The sequence below is a fragment of the Balaenoptera acutorostrata genome, chromosome X, assembly GCF_949987535.1.
Source record: "Balaenoptera acutorostrata chromosome X, mBalAcu1.1, whole genome shotgun sequence".
Taxonomy (NCBI): domain Eukaryota; kingdom Metazoa; phylum Chordata; class Mammalia; order Artiodactyla; family Balaenopteridae; genus Balaenoptera; species Balaenoptera acutorostrata.
Window position 1 is genome coordinate 46,419,190 of NC_080085.1, and position 26,746 is coordinate 46,445,935.

The 26,746-nt window shown below is 36.7% G+C and overlaps 1 protein-coding gene across 2 annotated transcripts in view; it reads right to left on the reverse strand.

The window, feature by feature from the left end:
* KLF8 (KLF transcription factor 8) overlaps nt 1–26,746 on the reverse strand; it is a 313,859-nt gene that overhangs the window by 23,373 nt on the left and 263,740 nt on the right. For both annotated transcript variants that reach the window (XM_057539157.1, XM_057539156.1), the window contains exons 4-6: nt 10,828–11,392; nt 8,089–8,194; nt 7,325–7,464 (exon numbers count right to left, since the gene is read on the reverse strand). In XM_057539157.1, coding sequence (XP_057395140.1) covers nt 7,325–7,464; nt 8,089–8,194; nt 10,828–11,392 — 811 coding nt within the window. The remainder of the gene's footprint in view (nt 1–7,324; nt 7,465–8,088; nt 8,195–10,827; nt 11,393–26,746) is intronic.

Below are 26,746 nucleotides of genomic sequence, written 5' to 3' on the forward strand. Positions count from 1 at the left end.
AATGGAATAAATATGAAAGTAGAGGTAGCAATACTCAAAGACAAAAGAGACTTTTAAAAAAAGGCCATAACCAAAGACAAACAAAGGCATTATATAATGATAAAGGAATCAATACAAGAAGATGATATTTTGTTAACATATAAGAACCCAATATGGGAGCACCTAAATACATAAAACAAAATGACAATAATTCAATAATAGCAGGGGATTTTAACACTCCACTTATAGCAATTGACAGACCATTTGTACAGAAAATCAATAAAGCAACAGTGGTCTTAAATGACACAATAGTCCAGTTGGACTTAATAGATATCTATAGGACATTTGATCACAAAACAGCAAAATACACATTTTTTTCAAGTGCACATGGAACATTCTCCAGGATAGATCACATGCTAGGCCACAAAAGAAGCCTCAATAAATTTAAGAGTATAGAAATAATATCATGTACTTTTCCCCAACAACAATGGTATAAAACTAGAAATCAATTACAAGAAGAAAAATGGGAAAAGCACAAACACATGGAGACCAAACAACAGGTTTCTACAAAAACTAATGGTTCAATGAAGAAATCAAGGAGGAAATCAGAAAGTACCTCCACATAAATGAAAATGGAAACACAACTTTCCAAAATCTATGGGATGCAGCAAAAGCAGTTCTAAGAGGGAAGTTTTGTAAACACAGGCCTACCAGAAGAAACAAGAAAAATCTCAAAAAAACAATCTAAACTTCCATCTAAAGGAATTAGAAAAAGATGAATAAAGAAAGCCCAAAGTCAGCAGAAGAAAGGAAATCATAAAGATCAGCGAGGAAATAAATAACATGGAGACAAAACATAAACAAAAACAAAACAATAGAAATGGTCAATGAAACTAAGACCTAGTTTTTTTTGAGAAGATAAACAAAATTGATCAATCTTTAGGCAAGCTCTTCAAAAAGAAAAGAGAGAGGATACAAATAAACAAAACAAATGAAAGAGGAGGAAATAACAATGAATTGCAGAGAGATAAAAAAATTAAAAGAGAAAACTATCAACAGTTATATGTCAACAAAATGGACAACCTAGAAGAAATGGACAAATTTCTAGAAACATGCAACCTTCCAAAACTGAACTAGAAAGCAATAGACAACCTAGTCAGACTGATCACTTGTAGTGAAATTAAACTTGTTACCAAAAAAACAAAAAAAAATTCCCAGCAAACAAAAGTTCAAGGTCTGCTGGATTCAAAGGGAAATTCTACCAAACATTTAAAGAAGAGTTAGCGTTTCCCTGGTGGTGCAGTTGTTAAGAATCTGCCTGCCAATGTAAGGGGCATGGGTTCAAGCCCTGGTCCGGGAAGATCCCACATGCTACAGAGCAGCTAAGCCCATGCACCACAACTACTCAGCCTGCACTCTAGAGCCCGTGAGCCACAACTCCTAAGACCATGTGCTGCAACTACTGAAGCCCATGTGCCTAGAGCCCATGCTCTGCAACAACAGAAGTCACTGCAATGAGAAGCACGTTCACCACAATGAAGAGTAGCCCCTGCTTGCTGCAACTAGAGAAAGCCCACACGCAAGCAATGAAGACCCAATGCAGCCAAAAATAAAATAAGTAAAATAAATCTAAAAAAAATAAAGAAGAGTTAATACCTATTCTTCTCAAACCATACAAAGAAATTGTAAAGGATGGAGTATTCCCAAATTCATTATACGAGACCACCATTACCCTGATACCAAAACCAGAGAAATAAACTAAAAAATGAAAATTATGCACCAATATCTCTGATGAATATAGATGTAAAAATCCTGAACAAAATATTAGCAAACCAAATCCAACAGTACGTAAAAAGGATCTATGATCAAGTGAGACTTATTCCAGGGTTGCAAGAATGGTTCAATATTTGCAAATCAATCAAAACAGATTAACAAAAAGAAGAATAGAAATCATGAGATCATCTCAATAAGCGCTGAAGAAGCACTTGACAAAATTCAGCATCTATTTATAATAAAAACTCTCAAAAAGTGAGCATAGAGGGAATATACCTCACCATAATAAGGGCAAGCCTACAGTTAACATCATACTCAATGATGAAAAGATGAAAGCTTTATCTCTAATACAGTGGTCCACAACCTTTTTGGCACCAGGGACCAGTTTCATGGAAGACAATTTTTCCATGGACCGGGGTGGGGGAGATGGTTTCGGGATGATTCAAGTGCATTACATTTATTGTGCACTTTATTTCTATTATTATAACATTGTAATATATAATGAAATAATTATACAACTCACCATAATGCAGAATCAGTAGAAGCTCTGAGCTTGTTTTCACTTGCCACTCATTGATAGGGTTTTGATATGAGTCTGCAAGCAATTGATTTATTATGGTCTCTGTGCAGTCAAACCATTCTGCTAATGATAATCTGTATTTGCAGCCGCTCCCCAGCACTAGCATCATTGCCTCAGCTCCACCTCAGATCATCAGGCATTAGATTCTCATAAGGAGTGTGCAACCTAGATCCCTCGTATGCTCAGTTCACAGTAGGGTTTGTGCTCCTATGAGACTCTAAGGCCACCACTGATCTGACAGGAGGAGGAACTCAGGCAGTAATGCGGGTGATGGGGAGCAGCTGTAAGTACAGATGAAGCTTCACTCGCTTGCCCACCACTCGCCTCCTGCTGTGCAGCTTGGTTCGTAACAGGCCACAGACCGGTACCAGTCAGTGGCCTGGGTGTGGGGACCCCTGCTCTAATACAAAGAACTAGACTAGGATGCCCATTATTGCCACTTTTACTCAACATAGTATTGGAAATTCATGTTAGAGAAGTTAAACAAGAAAAAGAAGTAAAAGGCATCCAAATTGGAAGGGAGAAAGTAAAACTGTCACTATTTGCAGATGACATAGAAAACCTGAGGTTTATACCAAAAAGCTATTAGAACTGATAAATGATTTCAGTAAAGTTACAGGATACAAGATTAATATACAGAAATCTGTAGATTTTCTATACACTAATAATGAATGAGAAGAAATATAAATTAAGGAAACCATCCCATTTACAATCACATCAAAAAGAATAAAATACCTAGGAATAAACTTAACCAAGGAGATGAAAGACCTATACTCTAAAACTATAAAACATTGATAAAGAAATTTGAAAATAATACAAAAAATGGAAAGATATTCCATGTTCTTGGATTTGAAGAATTAATATTGTTAAAATATCCATACCACCCAAAGCAATCTACAGATTTAATGCAATCCCTATCCAAATACCCATGACATTTTTCACTGATCTAGAACTAGTAATCCTAAAATTTATATGGAATCACAAAAGACCCTGAATAGCAAAAGCAATCCTCAGAAAAAAAGAATGAAACTGAAAGTGTCATGCTCCCTGACTTTAGACTATACTACAAAGCTACAGTAATCCAAACAGATTGGTACTGATACAAAAACAGACACATATATCAGTGGAACAGAACAGAGAGCCCAGAAATTAACCCATATACATATAGCCAATTAATCTATGACAAAGGACACAAAAATGTACAATGAGGAAAAGACAGTCTCTTCAGTAAGTGGTGCTGGGAAAACTGGAGAGCTACATATAAAAGAATGAAATAAAGCATTTTCTAACACCATATAAAAAATAAAATCAAAATGTATTAAAGACCGAAATTTAATACCATAAACCATAAAACGTCTAGAAGAAAGCATAGGGGTGACACTCTTTGACATAATTTGTAGCAATATTTTTTTTGGATCTGTATCCCCAGGCAAAGGAAACAAAACAAAAATAAACCGATGGGACCTAATTAAACTTAGCAGCTTTTGCACAGCCAAGGAAACCATCTACAAAATGAGAAGGTAACCTACTGAATGGGAGAAAATATCTTCAAACAGTATGTCCAATAAGGTGTAAAATCATATATATATATGTGTATATATATATATATATATATATATATATATATACAGTTCATGAAAACTTCATATAAAAAAAGAAGAACCTAATGAAAAAATGGGTAGAAAACCTGCAAAGACATTTTCCTGAAGACATACACATGGCCAACAGGCACATGAAATAAATGCTCAACATCGCTAAACATCAGGGAAATGCAAATCAAAACCACAGTGAGGTATCACCTCACACCCTTCAGAATGGCTAATATCAAAATGTCCACAAATAACAAATGTTGGATAAGATGTGGAGAAAAAGAAACCCTAGTACACTTTTGGTGGGAATGTAAATTGGTGTAACCATTATGGAAAACAATATGGAGGTTTCTCAAAAAACAAAAATAGAACTACCATATGATCCAAGCAATTCCACTTCTGGGTATATATCTGAAGAAAATGAAAATGTTAGTTTGAAAAGACTAGTATTTTCAACGTTGGACTAACACCCCAACGTTCATAGCAGCATTATTTACAATAACCAAAATATGGAAGCAACCTAAGCGTCCTTCAACAGAAGAATGGATAGAGAAGTGTATATATACTCAATGAAATATTACTAGGCATAAAAAAGCATGAAATTCTGCCATTTGCAGCAGCTTGGACGGCCCTAAAGATTATTATGTTTAGTGAAATAAGTCAAACAGAGAAAGACAAATACTTTATGATATCACTTACATGTGGAATCTAAAAAATAATACAAATGAATGTATATGCAAAATAGAAACAGACTCTCACGTGTAGAACACAAACGTGTGGTTACCAAAGCAGGAAGGGAAGCGGGGAAGGGGTAAATTAGGAGAATGAGATTAAGAGATATAAACTAGTATGTATAAAATAGATAAGCAACAAGGATATATTGTATAGCACAGGAAATTATAGCCATTATCTTGTAATAATTTATAATGGAGTATAATCTGCAAAAATACTAAATCACTATGCTGTATACCTGAAAATAATACAATATTGTAAGTCAACTATACTTCAATAAAAAAAGATGTGGTACACTCACACACACACACACACACACACACACACACACACAGTGGAATATTACTCAGACATAAAAAAAAATAAAATCTTGCCATTTGAAACAAAGTGGATGGACCTGGACAGTATTATGCTTAGTGAAATAAGTCAGACAGAGAAAGAGAAATATAAGTTTTCACTTACATGTAGAATCTAAAAGAATAAAACAAATGAATAAATATAACAAAACAGAAAGAGAATCACAGATATAGAGGATAAACTAGTGGTTACCAATGGGAAGAGGAATGGCGGGACAGGAATATAGGGGGAGGGGCAGATCGAGGTAGGTGATGAATAGGTACAAACTACTATTTATAAAATAAATAAGATACAAGGATATATTGTACAGCACAGGGAATATAGTTAATAGTTTATAATAACTTTAAGTGGTGTATAATCTATAAGAAATATTGGATCAGTATGTTGTACACCAGAACTTAATATGTATTGTAAATCAACTATAATTTTTTTAAAAATGTCAAACTTTTTGAAACAGAGTATAGAATCTTGCTAACCTGGGTTTGAGGTGGGGATATGGGGAAATGTTGGTCTGGGGTACAGATTTCAGTTCTGCAAGATAAATAAGTCCTAGAAATCTGATGTACAACAATGTGACTGTAGTTAACAATATTGTATACTTGAAATTTGCTAAGAGGATGTATCTTAGGTATTCTCACGAGGCACACACACATACACACAAGGTAACTTTGTGAGGTGATGGATGGGTTAATCAGTTTGTTTGTGGTGAATATTTCAGAATGCATACATATCAAATCACCCATTTTTACATCTTAAATATGAACAATTTTAATTTTCAACTATAAAGTTGGAGGAGAAAAAGAATAAATTAAGACAGAAAGCCTAACTGTGTGGAAGTGAGACTGGAATTGAAAGGATACAAATAATAGCTCACATTTATTGAGAGTTTACTATATGTCAGACAGTATTCTAAGTGTTTAAACTATTAATATTCCCAGATAAGGAAACTGAGGCAAAGAAAGATGAAGTAACTTTCAGCTAATGAGTGATAGACTGCGATGTCAAATTCAGACAGTGTAGTTTCACAGTGTATGCTCTTGGCTATTATGTTTACATCCTCAATAAAAGAGCTATTTGAAGAAAGAAATAATAGAACTTTAGAAACACATAACTGGGGGCACAGAGAATGTTAAGAATCAATCATTAATTTTGAGCCGGAGTGAATGGGTGATGCTGTTATTAAAAACTGGGGCTTAACTGTATGTTTAATGGAAATTGTTGTATCTGTACTTTCTGCTTTACATGATTGTAAGCTCAAAGGAGATGAAGGGCTGCATTGCATACTAGAGGTGGTATCCAGATAAGCTAGAGCCTCATGGCTCTCTGCTGAGAATATCTACCAGAGACAAGGTTATCACTCTCTGGAACACCTCGCAATGAACCCCAATCTTTAGAGTGCAATAAAGCAGGCTTTTCTTCAGCTGTCTCAGTTCCAAAGAACCTGTGGAATACCAGTAATAGAAAAAAAGTATACCCAGGTTGCATACCAAGGTTGGGTTCTATACAAACTCTAATACAGTATATGTTTACAAGAAAAGAGGTCCCCTTCCTAGTCCAGGGTGTCCAAGTCTCACTTCTGAGCTGGAGATGATTGGGGATGAGGAGTTTTCAAGGAGAGGGTACAAACTGATGGCTGAAAAGCTATTTCTGGCCCATAGGCAGGTTTCTTTGAATCTATGGTGTTATAAAATTTGTTTAATTACATGCCAACATTCAAAATCTAGGATGTTTCACATAAAAATCTTGATTTTTTTTAATTTGGGAGATTTGGTAATACTTATTTGGAGTTGAGTGATAGTTCTCCTTCAGATGGGGCAGTTTGCTCACTCCCCCAGCCCCTGCCCTAAGCCCCCAGGTCTGCTTTACTTATTCTTTCTAATGTCCACCTTTCATTTCTAATGAGAACAAAGATATATTATAGGTTGGTAAATGATGCTGAGCCCCAAAAGCCTGCTTTAATTTCACTGTACTTTTCAATACTCAATAAAACTTGTGGGGCTCTGGTAGCAAGGGAGGGAGTCTTATCTGCCTTTATCTTCTTATAAATGTTATGACTTCCCAATTAGAAAGACCTACAGGTGCTCAATGGGAATGATAACTATTCAGAAGACACCAGGTTTAGTGTTTTCTTAGGCTGGTTTCATGAAAGCTACCGTAGAGTAGAAACAAGACATAGGGATAAAAGTCATGAATGGAACCTGTGCTCATGAGTATAAATAGATCAACCTTTGTTTCAAGACTTTCTTCTCTTCCTGTCTCTCAGAGACTCTGTGTGTGTGTGTGTGTGTTGGGGGTAGGGTGGAGGTGGGCAGACCTGTATGGATTCTTCGGTGGGCTTTCAGGTGAGAGCTTTTGGTGTACACTTTGCTGCATCCCGCAAAGTCACACTGGTGAATCCGTCTTCTCTTCAAGTCAAGGGACTCTTCTCCCTGCATTTGGCTCATTGCTGCTGGTCTGAGCAAAGAAAGAGAGATAAGGCCAAATAGTGATTTTAAAGTGGAGGCTAAATAAATGGACTTACATATAATGGGATCACCTCATACATGCATTTAATTTATGCAAATTTAATACCAGCCCCCCCCCCCGAATAATTGAAATAGCTCAAGCAATTCCCTCAACTTAGCCATTCTGCTCAGTAAATACAGGTCCCAGAAGGTGGTAATGTTTCTTTGGGTGGTTTCTGTTCCCAAGCAGTATGAGCATTTCACTCTAATAAGCTTCATTCTTAGGTTTAAAGAAATGTATTTTTCATCCAACATGGTTGCTAAAACACAAGCCAATGATAAGGTTGCTTTAAACTTACAGAGAGAAACAGAATGCAACTGTACTTTATAGGAAATTTGCAAATTTTCCAAGGGTAAAAATTGATGATCTACAATTAAAACATTACTGTGTCATAACATCCATGTCCACGCACATGTGTGCATACAAGCTCATACCTTCGCTGAAAAGGCAGTTTACCTATATTTTGTTGTCCTCAAATTCTTACTATTGTGTCTGAGAATTTGTTCCACTTTTACCACAGACACACACATATATACACAGAGACAGACCTGAAGTAAAGATAAAAGTACTTACTCTTGTACCTGAATATCCTGTAAGGCTGAGGATCCACTCTCAATTGTACTCTCCTCACTGTCACTTGGGATCTCCAGTGGAGACATGGAGGTGGGGTCAATTTTCACTAAAAGCAAAGAAAAGGAGCAGTGTGGGCTACAAATATATGAGCCTCTAATCATTTTCAGGATTCCCAGTTTGGCTCACAATGAAAAGTAGCAGAAAAATAGAGAAATAAAGAAAAAGCAAAGATGGAAGAAGTATATTTGTATGGAAGGAAGAGAAGAGCATTTAAAATTTTAGCAGAGCAGGATAAAGAAATTCCTTTGAGGGAAGGGTACTGTGGAGCATTCTCACTAGAATGAGCTTCTCTAGGATAGTGAGTAAGATAAGATAGTGGGTTTCTCTAGGATAAGGTCTGGGTATGATTCAACTCCCTATCTCGAGGACCCAAGACAGTGTCTGTTGAAAAGTCAGGTTCAATTTGTATTTGTTGAATCAAACTCTAAATAGTTCTTTGTCTGTCCTCAGATCAATGCCTAGGCTCATGCCAGAGGTGAGAACATCCCCTTTGGCTTTTGTGTTCCTTAATGGAAACGAGTCATTGAGATGAGACACATAATGAGTGTCTAGTAGGTGCTTGATACATGTTAGCGTCCTTCCCTTCCACCTATGTTGGCAGAAGCCCTTAAATATTTATTGTCAACCAATGGTGTTTCTGATGCCTAACAAAACTCAGTCAGATGGTCAGACATCTCCTAGATCTAGTGAAAGCTTCAAAATTTCTATATAGAAGAAACTTAAGGGTGGCAATAAAGTTGGGGATGGGGAGTATTTGGCTAGCACAGTCACCTCCATACATTGTGTATCATTCACTAAAACGTTTTAAGCATATATCTGTGTCTGTGTCTCTGCATGCATATGTGTGTGTTTATGATATAAATGTACTAGCATCCTAAAATTTTGTGTACATTATGAAAAATAAACAAAATAACATGTAAAGGGCGAGACAATACAAATAGAAGTTTTGATGCTTTCTTTTTGTGCTCCAAATACTCTGTGCAATACCCCCTTTGCCCCCCCACCAAGGTGTAAACATACCATTTGGAGACCACTGTGCTAATGGTCTCAGCTTGAAACTACATTGAACACTTTTAAAATTTATTCTGTTTATTTAAAATAGTTCTGATGGACTGATGGATATTATGGTGGGGGGGAATTCAAAGCCCATCAAACCATCCCTTGGTGTTACCACTGCCTTGATATCAGCAAATTCTCACACAAAGAATTTTATTTTCCCATTTCCTGTTTTGTTTGGCTCTCTCCCTATATGAAAATTGATAATTGTATTTTAAATAACCCCCTCAGGGGATCTCAAAAACAAGATTGTTATGAATACTTATCATTACCACAATTAACCACTAATCGATAACGGCATTTTTATTCAAAAGAACATGGCGGAGTCTCAGCAACTTGATGCTTAGTATGTCATTCTCCTACATTTAGTGATGGAATGATCACAAGGCATTGAATTTCAAAGGTAGAAAACTCTTAGAAAGTTTTTTTTTTAACACTGAGCTGAAATCTGGTTCCTAGTCATTTCCACCCGCATATCTCCCCTTTGGTCTTTTTAATTCATGCTAAACATTTATCAGCTCCTTTCTGACATGGGTTTTAGTCCTCTCACCATCTTAATCTTTCTCCTCTGATTATACTCCAATTTCCCAACATCCTTCCTAAAGCTGAACATCCAAAAGTGGTTGTAATTCTACAGATGTGGTGAAGGTAAATATCTTGAACCACTTCAAGAAGCCATATAATTTTCTTCCATCATTCTCCATTACAAACTAGATATGTCTCTAGGAGGGGAACTGGGTGGCTGGGCGATAGTGGTGAAAGGGAGATAAACATACCTTTCTGAATTCTGAACTTATTTTAAAAATAAGTAAAAGGTAAGATTACAGCATATGAACTCTCTCCTAGAAAAAATTTCAAGTTTGTTCATCACATTATTTGTTACAAAACAACTACTATCTACCACTGTGCTCTCTGGAGATGCACAAAGAAAAATAAGATGGAGTCTTGTCCTCAAGCAATTTACAATTCAATTGGGAAGAATACCCATACACTTGTGATACAAGCATGTAAAAAATTAACATGGAAGGTGATAGATGCCAAATGAGGTGGAACACAGGAAAGATGGCAAAATTTCAAAGACTATTTTACTTGTAGGAAAGAGAAAAGTACAGTGCTGGGAGAGGCTGGGAGATAAGGCTGGCTATGTATGTAGGGCTAGAAACATTCTCAACTTTTCTACCAAAGCATTCCTAATGACATAGAAGACTAAACACATCCTCCTGGAAAGTCCCAGTGTAAGTGCTTTAGTAGCTTAAAACTATTTTTGAAGTTCATGTTTTAAAATATTATTCAAATATTATATTTTTCTCTTTAATAAAATCCTATTTTAAAAATATAAAATGTTTTAAATTACTTACTGTCAAATAATATAGAGGTTCCAGGAAGATACATAGTATTTCACGCAAAGATATGTATACCCCAGTTTGAGAAACATGGGCTAAATGAAAAAGATTCTTTGTACATTTGTAAGCATTGAAGAGACATCATAAAAACAGTATTTATGAAAAATTGCTCTTAAAGCTGTATGCAAGAATAATTGGAAAAGAAATAGGAGATAGAATATTCAAAAAGGGAGTAGATGAAGGAAGGTAAGGTCCAGCAAAGGGGCAGATTGATGCTCACCTGATCCAGCATTTTTGCCATCTCCTCCAATGAGTGGGACTGTAATGGCTGCAGGGCTCCCATCTGCAGGCAAAGTAGTATACACCATGGGCAGCGACTGCACCACCACTGGGATGGCCTTCAGGCTACCCATCTTATTTGACAGATTGACTGAGGGGATGGTGTGAATCACATGTAAGATCTGCTGGCCACCAGTGCCCTGAGAGGAGGCCAAGATAGAGCCTGGAGTCAGAACAGTAGGGATATTTGCTGAAGTGCCTGTGTCTGATGTTGAAGTGGATACTACAAGAGTCTGGGAAGCAGACTGTGGCTTGGGAGGACGTATTGGAGCTTGCAGCATACTGGCAGGCTGAAGAGGAGACTTTGGCTTGTGAAAGGAGAGGTCAACTGGTTCCACCTGGGGCAGGTTGAAATCATTAGCCAGAAGTTCTTCTGGGGGCTCAATCTTGATGTCATTTAACAGTGCTGGGTTCTCCATGGGGTTGGCATCCAGGAGTGGTGGAGATGTCATATTACCTCTGTCTGCTGCCTTAAGGGAATCTCTAATTTTAACAGGGCCAGTGACCTAAAATAAATACATAAACAAATGAGAGGTGCAAACAGTGAGTGTTAGTACCCTGAAGAAGAGAGATGTGAGCAATGAAAGAAAGAAATCTCTATTCTGTTGTCATGGACAGAATATACAGGGAGTTGAGAAAAATGAGACAAGAGGAAAAATTAAAACAAGAGTAAAGAGGAAAAAAGACGGAAACTTTATTGAGTACCAGCATCAGGCACCGTATAAGGCAATTTATACAAATTATTTCATTTAAACTTTACAATAATTCTGCAAGATTAGTTAGAATCAACACATCTGAGTATCCACTATTAGTACTGTGTTAAGCCCAGTGAGGGCACAAATGAATAAGGTAAAGCCACGAAGTACATACTAACATACCAAGTACAATGATAGAATAATATGAGTAGCTTATAAGTCATACCATAATAAGTGATGCAGCAGATATACAAGCAAGGTATTTTAGAAAAAGAAAAGGGAATGATTCATTCTGTCTAGAAGATCAGGGAAGGTTTCAAGGAGGAAGTGATATTTCAGATGAGTCTTAGAGAATTAATACAAGTTCTGTAAGAAGAGAAAGGGTAAAAAATAATTTCTATCTACAGAGACATAACAACAGACAATATGCTTAGGGAATAATGATGCAGTACAGTCAGTTGTATTAAATGCAAACTCTATCTGTGCAACTTTTAAATTTAAAAATACTAATTAAGGGACTGCCCTGGCGGTCCAGTGGTTAAGACTCTGTGTTTCCAATGCAGGGGACACGGGTTTGATTCCTGGTCAGGGAACTAAGATCCCACATGCAGCGTGGCCATAAATAAATACTAATTAAATGATCACTTTATAGTAATATATAAAATAACATAAAACCTCAACCTAATCACAATTTTTCTGAGTTCCATGAATTCAAAGATCAAGGATATCCCAATTAAAAAATGGGTAGAAGGGAACAATCATCAACAGGAAGGCACTGGAACTCACCAAAAAAGATACCCCACATCCAAAGACAAAGGAGAAGCCACAGTGAGATGGTAGGAGGGGCACAATCACAATAAAATCAAATTCCATAGTTGCTGGATGGGTGACTAACAAACCAGAGAACACTTATAACACAGAAGTCCACCCACTGGAATGGAGGTTCTGAGCCCCATGTCAGGCTTCCCAACCTGGGGGTCCGGCAATGGGAGGAGGAATTCCTAGATAATCAGACTTTGAAGGCTAGCGGGATTTGATTGCAGAACTTTGACAGGACTGGGGGAAAGAGAGACTCCACTCTTGGAGGGCACACACAGGGTGGTGTGTGTGTTAGGACCCAAACGAGGGAGCAGTGACCCCATGGAAGACTGAACCAGACCTGCCTGCTGGTGTTGGAGGGTCTCCTGCAGAGGCAGGGTGTGGCTGTGTCTCACTGTGAGGACAAGGACACTGGCAGCAGAAGTTCTGGGAAGTACCCCTTGGTGTGAGCCCTCCCAGAGTCGGCCATTAGCCCCACCAAAGAGTCCGGGTAGGCTCCAGTGTTGGGTCGCATCAGGCCAAACAACCAACAGGGAGGGAACCAAGCCCCACCCATCAGCAGACAAGAAGAATAAAGTTTTACTGAGTTCTGCCTACCAGAGCAACAGCCAACTCTACCCACCACCGGTCCCTTCCATCAGGAAACTTGCACAAGCCTCTTAGATAGCCTCATCCACCAGAGGGCAGACAGTGGAAGCAAAAAGAATTACAGTCCTGCAGCCTGTGGAACAAAAAACCACATTCACAGAAAGATAGACAAAAGGAAAAGGCAGAGGACTATGTATGAGATGAAGGAACAATATAAAACCCCAGAAAAACAACTAAATGAAGTGGAGATAGGCAACCGTCCAGAAAAAGAATTCAGAAGAATGATAGAGAAGATGATCCAGGACCTCTGAAAAAGAATGGAGGCAAAGATAGAGAAGATGCATGAAATGTTTAACAAAGAACTAGAAGAATTAAAGAGCAAACAAACAGAGATGAAAAATACAATAACTAAAATGAAAAATACACTAGAAGGAATCAATAACAGGATAACTGAGGCAGAAGAACAGATAAGTGACCTGGAAGACAGAATGGTGGAATTCACTGCTGTGGAACAAAATAAAGAAAAATGAATGAAAAGAAATGAAGACAGCCTGAGAGACCTCTGGGACAACATAAAATGCAACAACATTTGCATTATAGGTGTCGCAGAAGGAGAAGAGAGAGAGAAGGACCTGAGAAAATATTTGAAGAGATTATAGTCAAAAACTTCCCTAATGTGGGAAGGAAATAGGCATCCAAGTCCAGGAAGTGCACAGAGTCCCATACAGGATAGACCCAAGGAGAAACAGGCTGAGACACGTAGTAATAAAATTGGCAAAAATTAAAGACAAAGAAAAATTATTGAAAGCAGCAAGGGAAAAATGGCAACATACAAGGGAACTCCCATAAGGTTAACATACAAGGGAATTCCCATAAGTTTAGCAGCTGATTTCTCAGAGGAAACTCTACAAGCCAGAGGGAATGGCATGACATATTTAAAGTGATGAAAGGGAAGAACCTACAACCAAGATTACTCTACCCGGCAAGGATCTCATTCAGATTTGATGGAGAAATCAAAAGCTTTACAGACAAGCAAAAACTAAGAGAATTCAGCACCATCAAACCAGCTCTACAACAAATGCTAAAGGAACTTCTCTAAGTGAGAAAAACAAGAGAAGAAAAGGACCTCCAAAAACAAACAACAAAATGGTAATAGGAACATACTTATCGATAATTACCTTAAACGTAAATGGATTAAATGCATCAACCAAAAGACACAGGCTCGTTGAATGGATACAAATACAAGACCCATATATATATTGTCTACCAGAGACCCACTTCAGACCTAGGGACACATACAGACTGAAAGTGAGGGGATGGAAAAAGATATTCCATGGAAATATCAACAGAAACCTGGAGTAGCAATTCTCATATCAGATAAAATAGACTTTAAAGTAAAGAATGTTACAAGAGAAGAGGAAGGACACTACATAGTGATCAAGGGATCAATCCAAGAAGATATAACAATTATAAATATATATGCACCCAATATAGGAGCACATCAATACATAAGGCAACTGTTAACAGCTATAAAAGAGGAAATCAACAATAATACAATAATCGTGGGCGACTTTAACACCTCACTAACACCAATGGACAGATCATCCAAACAGAAAATTAATAAAGAAACATAAGCCTTAAACGACACATAGACCCAATAGATTTAATTGATATTTATAGGACATTCCATCCATAAACAGCAGATTACACGTCCTTCTCAAATGTGCATGGATCATTCTCCAGGATACATCACATCTTGGGTCACAAATGAAGCCTCAGTAAATTTAAGAAAATTGAAATCATATCAAGCAACTTTTCTGACCACAACGCTATGAGATTAGAAATCAATTACAGGAAAAAAAACGTAAAAAACACAAACACATGGAGGCTGAACAATACATTACTAAATCACCAAGACATCACTGAATAAATCAAGGAGAAAATAAAAAAAAATACCTAGAGACAACTGACAACGAAAACATGATGATCCAAAACCTATGGGATGCAGCAAAAGCAGTTCTAAGAGGGAAGTTTGTAACAATACAAGCCTACCTCAAGAAACAAGAAAAATCTCAAATAAACAACCTAAACTTAAACCTAAAGGAATTAGAGAAAGAAGAACAAACAAAACCCAAATTTAGCAGAAGGAAAGAAATCATAAGGATCAGAGCAGAAATAAATGAAATAGAAACAAAGAAAACAATAACAAAGATCAATAAAACTAAAAGCTGGTTCTTTGAGAAGATAAACCAAATTGATAAACCATTAGTCAAACTCATCAAGAAAAAGAGGGAGAGGCCTCAAATCAATAAAATTAGAAATGAAAATACGAGAAGTCACAACAGACACCACAGAAATACAAAGCATCCTAAGAGACTACTACAAATAAATCTATGTCAATAAAATGGACAACCTGGAAGAAATGGAAAAATTCTTAGAAAAGTAGAACCTTCCAAGACTGAACCAGGAAGAAATAGAAAATATGAATAGACCAATGACAAGTAATGAAAATGAACCTGTTATTAAAAATCTTCCAACAAACAAAAGTCCAGGACCAGATGGCTTCACAGGTGAATTCTATCAAACATTTAGAGCAGAGCTAACACCCTTCCTTCTCAAACTCATCCAAAATATTGCAGAGGAAGGAACACTCCCAAACTGATTCTATGAAGCCACCATCACCATGATACCAAAACCAGACAAAGATACTACCAAAAAAAGAAAATTACAGACCAATATAACTGATGAATGAACATGCAAAAATCCTCAACAAAATACTAGCAATACTAGGATCATACACCATGATCAAGTGAGATTTATCCCAGGGTTGCAAGGATTCTTCAATATACACAAATCAATCAATGTGATACACCACATTAACAAAGTGAAGAAGAAAAACCATATTATCATCTCAATAGATGCAGAAAAAGCTTTTGACAAAATTCAACATCCATTTATGATAAAAACTCTCCAGAAAGTGGGCATAGAGGGAAATTAACTCTACATAATAAAGGCCATATACGACAAACCCACAGCATAGCTCATTCTCAATGGTGAAAATCTGAAAGCATTTCCTCTAAGGTCAGGAAAAAGACAAGGATGTCCACTCTCACCACTATTATTCAACATAGTTTTGGAAGTCCTAGCCACGGCAATCAGAGAAGAAAAAGAAATAAAAGGAATACAAATTGGAAAAGAAGAAGTAAAACTGTCACTGTTTGCAGATGACATGATACGATACATAGAGAATCCTAAAGATGTCACCAGAAAACTACTAGAGCTAACCAATGAATTTGGTAAAGTTGCAGGATACAAAATTAATGAACAGAAGTCTCTTGCATTCCTATACACTAATGATGAAAAATCTGAAAGAGAAATTCAGGGAACACTCCCATTTACCATTGCAACAAAAAGAATAAAATACCTAGGAATAAACCTACCTAGGGAGACAAAAGACCTCTATGCAGAAAACTATAAGACACTGATGAAAGAAATTAAAGATGATACAAAGAGATGGAGTGATACACCATGTTCTTGGATTGGAAGAATCAATATTGTGAAAATGGCTATACTACCCAAAGCAATCTGTAGATTCCATGCAATCCCTATCAAATTACCAATGGCATTTTTTACAGAACTAGAACAAAAAAATCTTAAAATATTTATGGAGACACAATAGACCCCGAATAGCCAAAGCAGTCTTGAGGGAAAAAAATGGAGCTGGAGGAATCAGACTCCCTGACTTCAGACTATACTACAAAGCTACAGTAATCAAGACAATATGGTACTGGCAAAAACCCAGAAATATAGATCAATGGAACAGGATAGAAAGCCTAGAGATAAACCCACGCACCTATAGTCAACTAATCTATGACAAAGGAGTCAAAGATATACAATGGAGAAAAGACAGTCTCTTCAATAAGTGGTGCTGGGAAAACTGGACAGCTACATGTAAAAGAATGAAATTAGAACACTCCCTAACACCATACACAAAAATTAACTCAAAATGGATTACAGACCTAAATGTAAGACCGGACACTATAAAACTCTTAAAGGAAAACATAGGAAGAACTCTCTTTGACATAAATCACAGCAAGATCTTTTTTGATCCACCTCCTAGAGTAATGGAAATAAAAACAAAAATAAACAAATGGAACCTAATGAAACTTAAAAGCTTTTGCACAGCAAAGGAAACTACAAACAACATGAAAAGGCAACCCTCAGAATTGGAGAAAATATTTGCCAATGAATCAACGGACAAAGGATTAATCTCCAAAATATATGAACAGCTCATGCAGCTCAATATTAAGAAAAACAAACAACCCAATCCAAAAATGGGTAGAAGACCTAAATAGACATTTCTCCAAAGAAGACATACAGATGGCCAAGAAGCACATGAAAAGCTGCTCAACATCACTAATTATTAGAGAAATGCAAATCAAAAGTACAATGAGGTATCGCCTCACACTAGTTAGAATGGGCATCATGAGAAAGTCTACAAACAACAAATGCTGGAGAGGGTGTGGAGAAAAGGGAACCCTCTTGCACTGTTGGTAGGAATGTAAATTGATACAGCCACTATGGAGAACAGTATGAAGGTTCCTTAAAAAAACTAAAAATATAATTACCATATGACCCAGCAATCCCAGTACTGGGCATATACCCTGAGAAAACCATAATTCAAAAAGACACATGCACCCCAATGTTCATTGCAGCACTATTTACAATAGCCAGGTCATGGAATCAACCTAAATGCCCATCGACAGACGAATGGATAAAAAGTTGTGGTACATATATACAATGGAATATTACTCAGCCATAAAAAGGAAGGAAATTGGGTCATTTGTAGAGACATGGATGTATCTAGAGACTTTCATACAGAGTGAAGTAAGTCAGAAAGAGAAAAAAATATCGTATATTAACACATATATGTGGATCCTAGAAAAATGGTACAGATGAACCGGTTTGCAGGGCAGAAATTGAGACACAGATGTAGAGAACAAACATATGGACACCAAGGAGGGAAAGCAGTCGGTGGGGTGGTGGTGCTGTGATGAATTGGGAGTTTGGGATTGACATGTATTCACTGATGCGTATGAAATGGATAACTAATAAGAACCTGCTGTATAAAAAAGTAAATAAAATTAAATTAAAAAATTTAAAAAAGATGGGTAGAAGACTTGAATACACATTGTCCAAAGAAGACATACAGATGGCCAACAGGCACATGAAAAGATGTTCAACATTTTTAATTATCAGAGAAATGCAGATCAAAACAACAATGAGATATCACCTCACACCTGTCAGAATGGTTATCATCAAAAAGTCTACAAATATCAAATGTTGGAGAGGATGTGGAGAAAAAGGAACCCTTCTACACTGTTGGGAATATCAATTGGTGTAGCCACTATGGAAAACAGTATGGAGATTCCTCAAAAAATTAAAAATACAACTGTCATAAGCTCCAGCAATTCCACTCCTGTGTATGTATCCAGAAAAACAACAACAACAACAACAACAAAAACACTAATTCAGAAAGATACATGCACCCCAATGTTCACAGCAGCACTATTTATAACAATCAAATAAGGAAGCAACCCGTGTCCATCAATAGACAAATAGATAAAGAAGATGTGGTATACATATATATATATATATATATATATATATATATATATATATATATGTATATATGTACATACACACACACATATACACACAATGGAATATTACTCAGCCACAAAAAATGAAATTCTGCCTTTTGCAGCAACTTGGATGGTCCTAGAGAATATTATGCTTAGTGAAATAAGTCAGACAGAAAGATACTGTATGATATCACTTATATATGGATTCTAAAATATAATACAGGGAATTCCCTGGTGGTCTGGTGGTTAGTACTCAGCGCTTTCACTGCAGGTTCAATCCCTGGTCGGGGAACTGAGATCTTGCAAGCTGCATGGCACAGCCAATAATAATAATAATAATAATAATAATAATATCAAATGTGTATGAAAAACATAAACAGATTCACAGATATAGAAAACAAACTAGTGGTTACCAAAGGGGAGTAGACAAATTAGAGGTAGGGGATTAAGAGATAAAAACTACTATGTATAAAATAGATAATCAACAAGGATATATTGTATAGCAAAGGGAATTATAGCTATTATCTTGTAATAACTTCTAATGGAGTATAATATGTAAAAATGCTGAATCACTATGCTGTACACCTGAAACTAATACAATATTGTAAGTCAACTATACTTCAATTAAAAACAAAAAAAAGGTCAAGGATATTGTGGACTGTTTACTGCCGTTGCCAAGCAATATCTGGACCTTGAAGATGGCTTTGGAGATAGTAGTGCTACTTAGCCAGTAAACAAACAAGACTCCATTCTCTATCAGGATTATACTTGATTTGTGGGAATTCTGAATTATGAGAGATGTTCAGGAATGCATCCCTTACACAAAATATGACTAAGCTTTTTTTTTTGGAATATGAGAGAAAGTGAATTTCAAGGAAAGGCTGGGTGAAATAAAAGATAATTGTTTTGAGGAGGGGAGTGACATGGGCAGAGCTATTTCTGTGATGTTTAACTAGCTCCTTAATGAAGGATAGATTAAAGAAGGAATAAGACAGGGTTTAAAGAGGTCAAACTGGAAGCATAAGGAAAAATCTTGGTAAGACATTTATAAGACAATTGGATAAATTTGAATATTAACTGCATATTGGATGATATTAAAGAATTATTGGTAATTTTTAAAGTACTCAATCCATAATATCATTATCCATAATATCATTATCAAATGATATTATGGCTATGATTTTTAAATTTTAGATGAAAGATAATATGGGCCTAAACTCAGAGAATGATGAGGGGCAAGAATAGGCAGTGTTCTCTTGTTCTGACTTTCTTTAAAATACCCTCAGAGCATGCTGAGCATGAATAAAGGCACCAAGATGTATCCACATTTTACTTACAGAATTTAGCCAGACAGCCATCTGCTTTCTCCCTCTGCTATGCTATGATATTTTTGGTTTCTCGATTTAAAAGACCTCATCCCAACTCACGCCTTGTTTGTGGTCCACATATTGTTTCAATCTGCCCCTCTAAGACATGTCTTCTGTGATTTGTCCCACTGTTTGACATACTTCTAATGTAATCCATCCCTCATGGGTGGATTCACTCCATCCAGGTGAGGTGAGCAGTAGAATTCTGTTGGTGGGGAGGGGGAGGATGTGGAGAAGTTGTCAAGAATGGCTGTGCTGAACTTAAAAATTCCTTGTCCTCTGAATCCCTCATATCAACTTAAGCTCCTATTTTTCCCATATTTCCTACTTGTCCCTTCACCTAACTAGCTCCTTTCCCAGATTAAAGAGGCAGAATCCCAGGAATCTCTGGGATAACAGAGATTATCCTGATAACACTGAGAAATAGAGTTACAGCAGAAAGCATAAGAAGAGGTTAGGTTAGGAATTCCCTGGTGGTCCAGTGTTTAGGACTCGGGGCTTTCACTGCCATGGCCTGGCTTCAATCCCTGGTCAGGGAACTAAGATCCAGCAAGCAGTGTGGCATGGCCAAAAAAACAAAACAAAACAAAACAAAAAACAGAAACGAAGAGTTTAGGTATAATATCGTTTTTCTAGAAGTATATAGGCTGTGAGTGCAGATATAGAAATAAACAGTCTGCCAGTATACATTAAGCAAAGATCTAGTTAAATTTTCAGGGACTTTCTGGACTCTATGCTTTAGTCCCAGAAACCTAAGGAAGCTGAAGTTCTGAATGTTAAATATAAAATGGAGATTACTTTGGCAACCTTACTATCTTTTGCTAAATAGAGGCCATCTCCTAGACCTTGAGTGTTGCCCAGAATAATGTCATGAGTTCAAGGCCTTGTGATTAGCTAGTACTCAATCCACAGTTATTCATTATATTGACAAACATATTATTCAGGAAAATCCAAAATAGAAACTGACTGAAAGTATAGAACTTGAAGAACATATAGGCTATTCTTATTGCCTTGATGAGATAAGATGTTGCAGGGTCCTGCTTCAGCAAACCATCATGAGTTGTCCTTCTGTAGACCAAGTCTGCCCTGTGGTCTAACAATTCTTAACAAAAACCCTTTCCACAATAGGGCTTCAGTCATTACTCTTCTTCTGCCATCGTCACAAGACTTTAAAAGAAATGTTGGAAGACCAGTTGTTTGGGTTGTATTGTTTTAATAGTAACTTCCTCAAAGCATATCATCACATATTTCCTTCTGTCCATATCACTTTCAAGTGTACCTGTTATGCCTAAGTGAATCCAGCCTGTAACAAGGATTCTCCGGCTTGTGAATACTGTATTCTGCATGTACGCTCCCTCAAGAGAACAGACTGTGCTTGAAAGCAGCTCTCAGGGTTTACCTTACCATTTCTTGCTTTGTGAATGAAAACATAAGAGGATAAGCATTCCATATCTACATATTACTACAGTGAACGATTTTTGTGTGCACTGAGATTTCTCTTTTAATACGGTCAAAGTAATTTTAATAAGAATTTCAATATACTGTCTGAATTCTTTCATATTTTGAATATAGCTATCCTTATGGTAAAAGAAAAAACACACACTATCTGGTTTACCTTCTCCTTGTACATAGCATACTATACTTGAAGGTTCTGAAAGAGATATAACGTAAGGAGTGAGTGTGTTTTCAGCCCTAGACTTTCAGAGATTTTTAAGAATTCTCACTAAGTTGACTCAAGATGGCTCCTCATTCCACTTTTCATTGAATACAGTTACCACAGCTTTGAAAGCTCAACTGAGGATTGATCTAAAGCTGTGTCATCAGATTTTTCTCTTTAAATCAACTCTTTTAATTTTCAATATTGTGTGATGACTTCAGGTTTTAAGTGTTCTGTAGTCAGTCAGTACAGAACTCTCTCTCTCTCTCTTCAAAGAAAGAGAATACTTTACCCATTCACTATTTTAAAACTTCAGGCTGCAGCTTTCAAAGATTTCTGAGTATATGAAGAAGCTTAGGTATGAAAAAAATACAGAAACTTGGGGATAATTTGGAGAGAAGTTTTAATTTCCACAGTCCTTCCCCTCAAATGTCCAGAATTCTAATCAGACTTTAAGCCAATTTGAGTTGACAAAAAAGAGTTATTTAGTGATATATCGCCACAGAGGATGGAAAAAGGCACCTACTGCCTTCAATTCTAGAAAGAAATCCAGAGAAAATGTGGTTAATTTCACAAATACCTAAGCTCTTGACCATTTGATGAAGATAGGTAGAAAGGCCTTGGGAGGTGGAGGGTCAGGGAAATCAATTGCTTAAAACAGCTCTGATTTAGATCTTGAAAGTGGGAAAGCAAGGCTAGAAAGAAAATGAAAGAACAAAATACTCCAGACAGCACAGCAGGTGGAAAGGAGAGGAAGGAGTATTGTGATGGTAATAAGATAAAGTTCAGGGGGCTTCCCTGGTGGCACAGAAGTTAAGAATCCGCCTGCCAAGGCAGGGGAAACGGGTTTGAGCCCCGGTCCGGGAAGATTCCACATGCCGCGGAGCAACTAAGCCCGTGTGCCACAACTACTAAGCTTGCACCCTAGAGCCCGCAAGTCACAACTACTGAGCCCACGTGCCACAACTACTGAAGCCTGTGCGCCTAGAGCCCGTGCTCCACAACAAGAGAAGCCACCGCAATGAGAAGCCCGTGCACCGCAACGAAGAGTAGCCCCCACTTGCCGAGAAAAGCCCGCGCACAGCAACGAAGACCCAACGCAGCCAAAAATTAAAAAAAAAAAAAAAAAAAAAAAAAGATAAAGCTCAGGCTCCTCCCAAACAGAAAGAGGAAAGCTGCTTTTGTACACAGGTCTCTTCCAGCTTTGCTCTGGGTTTAGACTAATCATTTTCATGCCCAGGTACACATGTATGCACATATACACATATATGTGCACATTCATTGTTTAAATAAAAAGTCACTTTAACCCTCTGAATCTCCAGTCCTTCTCCAATAAGGACATCAGGTGTTTGGGTATTAGAGAAAGGAGAGGTGGATGGAGTTGGATATTATTAGAAAGTTAGACCTCATCTAAACCTAGAGGGATTTCAAATTTTACTTCCCACCATCACAATAGCATCAGGAAATGAAGCACTATAAGACAAAAGAATTCATCAATTTGTACAAACTAATGAAGTAGGCAATCCTAAGGGGCTGGGGAAAAGTATCAAGCATAGTAGCAGCTACATCCAGGCAAAATGAGGTCAGAAATGCATATATGTAGGCATGTACATATGTATGCATGTATGTATATGTGTACTAGGTATTTGATAATAAGATGAAACATTTTTTCTTCCTCAAAGTATCTTAAGATTGTTTTTGGTTGGTGCATAGATAAATTATTTTATTTAAATAGTTATATATTTATTTATTACATATTAGAAAAAAATATATACATAACACATTGTAGTGGGCTGAATGGTGTTCCCCCAAAAGATATGTTCATGTCCTAATCCCCAGATTAGGGGATTCTCCTGGATTATTTGGGCGGGCCCTAAATTCAATAACAAATATCCTTATAAAAGACACACAGAGGAGACACACATAGAAACTCAGAGAAGAAATCAATATGAAGAAACATGCAGACATTGGAGTGCTGAGGCCACAAGTCAAAGAACACCTGCATCCACCAGAAGGTGGAAAAGGCAAGGAACAGATTCTTCCCTAGAGCCTTGGGATGATTTGAGGCACTCACAACACCTTGATTTTGAACCTCTGGCCTCTAGAACTGTAAATTTCTGTTGTTTTAAGCCACCCAATTTGCAGTAATTTGTTGTGGCTGCCCTAGGAAACTAATATCCCACATCAAACCCAAAATTCTCCAGACTGCTTAGGACAAAACAAATATAGGTATTTATTTATTTTAACTGATCTAATTTTTTAAGTAAGTTAATAATATTGATGATAAGGATATGGCAGAAATTGTGAAGGTGGTACACAAGTAATTGAAGTTTGGGAGACAAAGAATATCACTGTGTAAATGAGATATTTACATGAAGCTGTTGACAGTTAGAAACAAGTAATAAGCAGAGCCACATGAGTGACTGATACAGATAATTTAACATTCCAGGAGTTCAGGGCACTAGAGATTAGTGAGAGTTAGAGTTATCAATGAAAGTTTTTTATGGAACAGATGAAATTAGAATTTGGGTCCTATGGAAAGTGTGGGATTTGGTAAATTAAACAGGCTGACTGAAAGACATTCCAGACAGAAAGAATGGTATGGGAAAAGGTGTCAAAGGTGTCACTGAGAACCATTGAGAAATGAATGACCCAATTAGATAGTATTATAGAAACATTGTTAATTTTCCTGGGTGTATTAGTGTTGATGTAATTATGTAGGAGAATGTCATTATTTGTAAGTGATGCATGATGAATTATTTAGGCTTGAAGTTTCTTGATGTAAGTTACTTTCAAAGGTAATAAGTGAGAAAGAGAGAGAGAGAGAGAGAATCACAGAGAGAGAGGCAGAGAAAGAGAGATAATATATGTAACTATGTAAGAATATGTGCCAAAATGTTAACAATATTAAGTTGGAGGGGGGAAGATATGTATGATACAATATGAACCTTAGATCTGCTCATACACTTTTTCCAAGAAATCCTACTTCTGGGAAATAATCAGAAACCATAAACAAAGGGCAGGTGACAAGCAAGTACTCATTCATTATATGGTATGTTGATGTAGGAATTCAAAGAGGTGAGAGCAGGATGTGTGTACTGAGCTAGACACCCATCCACCAATCCTACCTCATGACATAAAAAAATCATGTAATGAACCAAACTAGGAAGCTTCTGCCCACTAAGATGTTGCCAGCATTGTACTGTTATAGAACACAAGCTCTGGGCCTGGGACATGGTTAGTGTTTTGTGGCCATGTACCACAAGTACCCTAGCTTTAATAAAAACAAGATATCTTGGAAATGGCAAGAAAGAAACAAACAAAAAAATGCTTAGATCATCTACTATCCAGAATTTTCTATACATTGAACCAATTTCAAAGTGACCTCAAATTTTGGAACCTTACTCTACTTAACGCATGGAAAAACATTTTTCGAATTATATTTAGGTGTACTGAGATTTCAAAATAAGATAGCTATGCATGCTTGACAACATTTCACTGAATTTTTTTTATTACAAGTTTAATCGATTTTTATCTAACATTTATACTCAGCTTCCTCTTAGTATTTACTACAACAAAGCACCAGCAACCAGCAGACGTTTTGCAATAATTAGCAACTTTTGATGTGCTAATAGTTCCTAAATGGCAACAGCTACAAGTAAGGCAAATAAGACATTACATTGGATTTAATGTCATTAAAACAGTATAAGGGCATCTCATCCATATGCACATGTAACAAACAAATTCAATTGTACACCAAAGGCAAAGCATTTAATGATTAAAAACAATTTTTTTCTAAAATATGACTCCTAAATGTCAGCCAGATACTTTATCTGGTGACTTAAGTAAAGAAACAGATCAGTACTGGATACACAAAACTGTATGCTCAATTTTACAGGCAATTTAAGGGACTTTCAAGGATAATTTTGACTGTATTTGGTTTTCACTTATCCAATGACATTAGAACTCAACCCTGAGCAAGATGAGACTTCCACATCTAACACAGAGTGCTTAGCTGTAAAAACCAGGTAATCTGTTTTGAATCCTTCTTCTGGGAATGCCCAAGTTCACAACTTTCTTATCTGTAAAATGGGAACATTAAGAATACATATCTGTGATGGTTAATTTTATGTGTCAACTTGGCTGGGCCAGGTGCCCAGATTGGTCAAACATTATTCTGAATGTTTCTGTGAAGAAGTTTTTTTGGGTGAGATTAACGTTTAAATCATTGAATTTTGAATAAAGCAGATTACCCTCCATAATGTGGGTTGGCCTCATCCAATCACTTGAAGGCTTCAATAAAAAAAAGACTGATCTCCAAGGAAGAGCAAATTCTTCCAGCAGTCTGCCTTTCGACTACAACTGTAAATCTTCTATGGCTCTCCAGCTCGGCAGCCTACCCCATCAGATTTTGGATACACTAGGATTCCATAATCATGTGAGCCAATTTCTTAAAATCTTTCTCTCTCTGGGGTGTGGAGAAAAGGGAACCCTCCTACATTGTTGGTGGGAGTGTAAACTGATGCAGCCACTATGGAAAACAATAGGGAGGTTCCTCAAAAAAACTAAAAATAGAGTTGCCATATGATCCTTCAATCCCACTCCTGGGCATATATCCGGGACATAGAGAACAGACTTGTGGTTGCTAAGGGGGAGGGGTGGGGGAGGGATGGATTGGGAGTTTGAGATTAGCAGATGGAAACTATTATATATAGAAGGAATAAACAACAAAGACCGTATAGCACAGGGAACTATATTCAATATCCTGTGATAAACCATAATGGAAAAGAATATGAAAAAGAATGTATATATATAACTGAATCACTTTGCTGTACAGTAGAAATTAATACAACATTGTAAATCAACTATACTTCAATAAAATAAATATTTAAAAATTCTTTCTCTATAGATAGGTAGATAGGTAGATAGATATAGATATATTTGGATAGATCTATCGATATAGATATATTTTTATTTTATATGTAAAGATATATATTTATATATAATATATATATTAATTATATATATAGACAGATATAGATAGAGTAGATAGATATAGATAGATACATATTTTATGTATATCTATAGA